The sequence below is a fragment of the Salvia splendens genome, chromosome 15 (assembly GCF_004379255.2).
Source record: "Salvia splendens isolate huo1 chromosome 15, SspV2, whole genome shotgun sequence".
Taxonomy (NCBI): domain Eukaryota; kingdom Viridiplantae; phylum Streptophyta; class Magnoliopsida; order Lamiales; family Lamiaceae; genus Salvia; species Salvia splendens.
This window is the reverse complement of record NC_056046.1, coordinates 8645142-8651381: the sequence shown is the minus strand read 5'-3', so window position 1 is coordinate 8651381 and position 6240 is coordinate 8645142. Positions and strand designations below refer to the sequence as shown.

The window sequence follows — 6240 nt, the reverse complement described above, 5'->3', positions numbered from 1 at the left end:
TTCACCATTGGAAACGAAATTTCATTACTTGAACCCTAATATACAAACAAACAACACCACAACAAAGAAACAAAATCCGTACATCACAACACTACGTAATTTCTCTATTGCCCTATTATTCTCCTCGATTGATGACAAAATCAAACTAAAACTCTCACTTTCGGTCTCCGGCAGCGGCATTGCAGATGTCACGGCGTCGTCTTCGTCGATTGGCTCACACCACTTGAAAAAACGACAATCTTTTCTCTCACAAACAAAGTATAGCTTCCCCATTGTTGGTTTTCCATGGGTGTTGACGATTCGGAGTGAAGCCCGATTCTTGCAATGGCAAAATTCGTACCGGAATCGGAGGTCACGTCCACCGCCACTCTCACCGGTCTCTCTGCTATAGTTCGAACGGTCCATGGTTGGGGAGTTGGGGTTACTTGAGGTTCTTCCGAGAACTAGGGTTTCTTGTCGTTTCTCAGCCTAAATCGACGAAGAAGATGAATAGAGAAAACAATTAAAATTCTCTTTATAAATGACAACCAATTTATTTTATTAAAAATAATTTTGAACCAAATTTGCATTTATTTGAAAAAGAATAAAAAATTGAATTTTTATAACTCTTAATCCGGTCAAAATTGATTTAAATTTCGTTGACTGTTACATTTTAACGGATCCGTCGATTTTGGACTAAATGTGATCCGATTTCAAATGTGAGAAACCGAATAATTCAAAAGATAATGTTTTATAAAAAAAAACACAATATGTTAAGGACCAAATTTGAGACTTTAGTCTAAACGAAAAAGAAGATTCTAAACCATTTTACACGATAGAAATTCTGAATATCGAGGGGTCACAGCAATTGGACTGGCTATAAATAGTGGCAAGTGGTTCTTCATAGTCAACTTTCGTATTCAATGATATTTAATGTATGGAATTCCGCATACAGAGTTTTTGACATTTTCCTAAATACTTAAGACAATATTTATATGACTTAATTGTAGATTCAACAATAGTATCGGAGATTCGGAATAAAATCAACTTTTATGATATATACGGAATAACTAATAAAGAAAATCAGTGTACTAGACAAAGTCATCGAGCTTAGCTTAGAAAATGTTGATAAAAAAAGAAAAATAAATATCATCAAATAATTCATGATTTTTATTCAGTTTATAATAATAATTCAACTTTTAAAATGATTAATGTTTCACAATTCGATTTACGGCAAACTAGAAAGACTACTTTTCAAACCACTCAAAATGACGGCTTAGACATTGTGGCTCGTACATTCGATGATAAAATATGTGGACATCATTAAAATGTTTGAAATTATCAACTATAGTGGAAAATTAGATCAAAATTCGTACTTAACAATTAATAAAAGAAATAGCTCCATTAAATTATCATCAACTATTTAACTAACCTATCCACGTAATGTCTTCATAGAATTTATTACGCATATTATTTTCTCCCGGTATATTCAAAAAAATAAATCAATATTCAATCTTAGCAACTTTCATCATTTTAATCACACTTCTCACTCCCAAATTTAATCACAGAAGAAGCCCTGAATTAGTAACATTTAATCTATCTAATTACCAAATCTAAAACATATCTCCTAATCAACTAAACCCGCAAGAAATATAACGAATTCATGATAATCACGACCAATCAACCAATTAATCTCCAATTAAGAAAACAAAATTAAATTATTAAAAAAAACTTATTCTCATAATTGCAATAAAAAAACATACCTTCTTCATTGACCACCACCTCGAAGGCGTCGCCGGAGTCATCGCCGGCGACCTCATCGGCGATTCAAACCCGTACCCGATATCCAGCCCCGAAATCTCCTCCACGGACGAGAAGCTCGACACCATCGACCAATAATCCACCACCGCCTCGTCCTCCACCGCCTCCACGTCCCACACCACCCAATTCGCGCCGGCGCCGGCGCCGCACGCGCTGTCGTGAGTGACCGTGTTTCTCCACTGCGGCGTGCCGCCGTTCGCCCGGAGATAGGTGCCGGCCGCCGCCGCCTTGAGCTTGACCTGAAATCCGTCTCTGATCGGCTGCCACTCGATCGCCAAATCCCTGGCCGGATTCTCCGGCGAGGTTTGGAGCACTTTGTGGCCGGTCATGCCGAGGAGGAAGGGATCGGCGGCGGCGGTGAGGTAGCGGCCGTGGCAGCTCTTGAGGCGGACGACGTGCGGGTTGGTGTCGACGAGCTCCACCAGCCAGCGCGTCCGCCTCGCGTCGCCGCGGCGGGTTTGCTTCGTCGACGACTGATCGTCGGCGGCGGAGAGGTATTTGTTGAGGTGGCTTTTGAGCCTCACGGCGGGAGTCTTTGTGAAGAATTCCATTTTTTTTTACTTTTTTTGGGGGGAAAAGATGTACTAATTGGAGGATAGTTGAGACATGCAAGAAATTTATACTAGGTGGGTGAAAAAGAGATTGTTTGTCGAGTTATTGGAATTTGGGTTTTGGGTGATTAGAGAAATTTAATAAGTGTGGGGATTTTGTTTCTTGGTGTGGGAGATGGGTTAATTAAATTAAGGGGAAATGGGAACGAGTTGACGTCTTGAGTGTATTGAAATTTCGAGGTTGTGTCATGTTTGGAATTTAGTTTCGATGTACAAGACCAAATTTACGCGAGGAGGGGAACGTCAACTAATTTTAACTATAAATTAAAAAAAAACAATATAAATAAAGTTTTAATCTCATAAAGTATTTTAAGTATCCATTTCAGTAAATACGAATTTAAGGTGTAATATGAATTAATAAAAGAAAGAAAAGGAATAAGATAGCATTTATTATGAATTAATAAAATAAAGAAATACGAGAAAAGAATGAGATAAGATGTATTCCATATGGATTAATAAAAGAAAAAAAAGGAAAATTGTTTGCCATGGGATAAGGTGCAATATGAATTAATAGAAAGAAACGAAATAAAAGGAAAGATTCATTTTAGTTGGCATGCGATAAGATACAATATGAACTAGCTAATTAAAAAGAAAAGAAAGAAGATTATGCATTGTTTCAGTACGAAAACTTTTAACCTTTTCCACTTCGTCATCAATCAACCTCTGTGGTTGGATAAGCATTTACAATGAAGATGTAGTTAATAGTGAATAGAGGGAAATGTAAGCTGCCTAATACTGTATTTTGAAATAGAAAAGATGAAACAGCAAAAATACTGCAGTTCAAATACAGAAAAAGAGTCCTATCATAATAGTTTAAAATCTTATCGTGTCAAAACTCAAAAATAGATTTAATATTAAACATGAAACAGCAAAGTTCAATTCTATAATTAACTTACCCTAATATTCTCTACAAAATGGGTTGGAAGGTCCTTTGCAAAGCTTTCAGACAGCTTAAAATACAAAACGAAGTTTATTCCTTCACCATCTGTTTCACCTTGAAAAAATGTTGCTGGATATAATGGTATCTGCACAAACAGAAAAAAAATCAGATGTCATATAGGACATGCACAACTGCTTGATCAAGCATACAAATACTTTTAATGAATGCAGTACCTGAACATTTACAACGAGCATCGATGGGAGTTTCCCAGAAGAATTGACAGAAGGAAGCTCCACAAATCTAGCAATGTGATGAATTTTCCTCTGAGATAAGAACACATCAAGACCAAAAGGATAATATGCAGCGCAGTTGGGAGCCGAATCCTTCATCTTATCTCTGCCAGACCAAACCAAGACCAAGCCAAAAGAGTAAGATTTACTAGATGTAGGATATGTACATTCTTTTATATGAATTGACTAACCATGAAAGCTTAGAGACGTACCTAAAATAATTCACTCCCCTGACTCTAAAAGTCCCTGGCTCGACATCAGACCAACTGATACTGCTCGCCCATGGAAGGTGTATACACGGCGTGATCGCAAAGACAAGGATTGAGGAAAATCCTGATTATCTTATTATTATTGTTTTCTTATATTATTGTTATCTTTGATTGTTTGATTAGGATTTGATTGATTGATCAGTCAATTATTATGATTTGATTGATTAGTCAATGATTGGGATTTAATTGGCTGAGATTTTGATTTGCTAGGCCCTATATAAGAGATGGCAGAGAATAGAAGAAGGTATCTCTGGGAAATCATTGTAAACGGTGTAGCCGTGGCCTTAAGGAGGATTATCATTGTTTACTTATTCCTTTTTATCCTATTTCCATTCCACTAAATACTCTTACCCTTCGTTTGCCTTCTGTTATCAAATAATTTGCGTGTGTGAAAGTTGTGCTACTTTACTCCATAACACCAACTATCTGGCACTCTCTTCCCCAAGGGGCAGAAAGGCACTTGGGAACCAGCAATAGGTCTTTGCAGTAACGCCTTTGAAGAAACTGCAATGTATTAAAAAAACTATATCAGGATACATATGTGTGTGGGGGGGGATATGTGTGCGTGTGTGTAGATGATTGACATAAGGATTGAATTCAAAGTCTTAGCCAGCAAATAGTTTGCAAAGAAAACGAAACACATCCATGGACAAGAAGCCATTAATAAAATTAGGATTATTTGTAAGATTAAGAGTTTGTTGTACCAATCAAAACTTAATCACTACTTACATAAAGCCGGTGCAGGATGTCCTGTCCTTCCACTTGAACAGTAGTTTCAAGGCAGCTTTTTTTCTCGGACTAGAGCTACTTTTCTTTTCATCAGTGTGAACAGTTGAAGCTAAACAAGGCAAACAGTTATTTGGAAGAAGTCCACAATTGTCCAATATACTGTCATCAGCTCCAGCAGTTTCCCCAGACGATGAGGAAATTTCATCAATGAATACGGGTGTGTTTCCACTCTGCAGCTCACCAGATTTCGGTTTCAAGTCAGAAGCACTCGGATGGACTGAGCTTCTAGATGCTATGCTTACAGAATTGCGCGCTGAGCTTCCATTACACGACTCCTCATGATGATCAAGAGACGAAACATGCTGTACGCTCACATCACAGTTTACTTGACTTGTATCTCTGGGAGAAGCAAAGCTCGCCAGGGATGGTCCTTCCAAACCGCTTAGAGAGGGCACATCTGCAATTTTCACTTACAATTAGTTAACAACCACTCTTCCTTACTTGCAACAATCAACAATGAGTATTTAGAAAAGCAACGTCCTAGACTTCTACAAACCATCCGGGATGCTTTGGAAATCATCATCACTCCAGTCAGATTCAAGAGCAGAATCGTCACAGGCCCGTCCCTTGGCCAGTGCGGCCTGTGCGACCGCACAGGGCCCCCAATTTTCAGGGGCCTCTGAAATATTTCAGCTCATATACATGTATTCCTATTTTTTCAGCCCATATACATGTATTTTCTCTTGTTGATCAAGCTATTTCCTCACTTACAAGGAGATTCGAACAGTACCAAAGTTACCAAAATATTTTTGCCTTCTTATTTACATATGATGCATTACAGTCATTGGATAATAAGAGTTTGAAATCTTCTTGTGACAATCTTGAGGCTGCCCTTAGAAAAGACGGACAATCTGATATTGATGCTAATGAATTTTTTGTAGAGTTAAAGTTTCTTCAAGGCTTCATTCCAAGAGAAAACAAGTGCCCTATTGAGATTCTAAAGTTTTTGAAGCGACATGGCTGCTTTCCCAATGCAACTATTGCATATAAAGTTCTGTTAACTATTCCTGTCACTGTTGCATCGTCAGAACGAAGCTTTTCTAAATTGAAGCTATTGAAGTCATATTTGCGTTCTACAATGACACAAGATAGACTGAATGATTTGGCCATAATCGCACTCGAGAGTGAGATGCTGGAGAAGATTGCATATGAGAACATCGTCGAAGATTTCATTTCAAAGAACACCAAAAGAATGATGTTGTTCAAGTAAAGACTATGCAATCGAGGTTCAAAATGGTATATTTCTTTAATTATCATATAGCTTTAAAATGCATTGTCTTTTTTTCTATAGTGGTAGGCAATTTTTGCACAGGGCCTCTGATTTTGTCGGGACTGCCCTGCTTCTTCACCACTTCCTGTCAATGCCAGCAATGAAAACCAAGTAAGTCTACTCCGAAAATTCATTTTTTAGTTCTGATCTTATAAATTTCTTCACCTGCCTAAACATTATCAAACTAAACTGTGATTGTCACCAAAGCCTATTATACAACATGAGTTCACATGAATAAAATCAATAATGCTCCTAATGATCTACCTGATAAATTAAACGTATAATCACGTATCCAGATGCTATAATACGAACATGAGTTACACTTTAAACA

The 6240-nt window shown here is 37.6% G+C and overlaps 1 protein-coding gene and 1 pseudogene across 1 annotated transcript; both read right to left on the bottom strand.

The window, feature by feature from the left end:
• LOC121767126 lies at nucleotides 1-2551 on the bottom strand. The gene is made up of 2 exons (XM_042163319.1): nucleotides 1743-2551; nucleotides 1-468 (listed from the first exon to the last, which is right to left on the bottom strand). The coding sequence occupies exons 1-2, from the start codon at nucleotides 2349-2351 to the stop codon at nucleotides 25-27; spliced, it is 1053 nt and encodes a 350-aa protein (XP_042019253.1). The 5' UTR covers nucleotides 2352-2551; the 3' UTR covers nucleotides 1-24.
• Nucleotides 2552-2990: 439 nt separating this feature from the next.
• LOC121766665 lies at nucleotides 2991-5424 on the bottom strand (annotated as a pseudogene).
• Nucleotides 5425-6240: the final 816 nt, after the last annotated feature.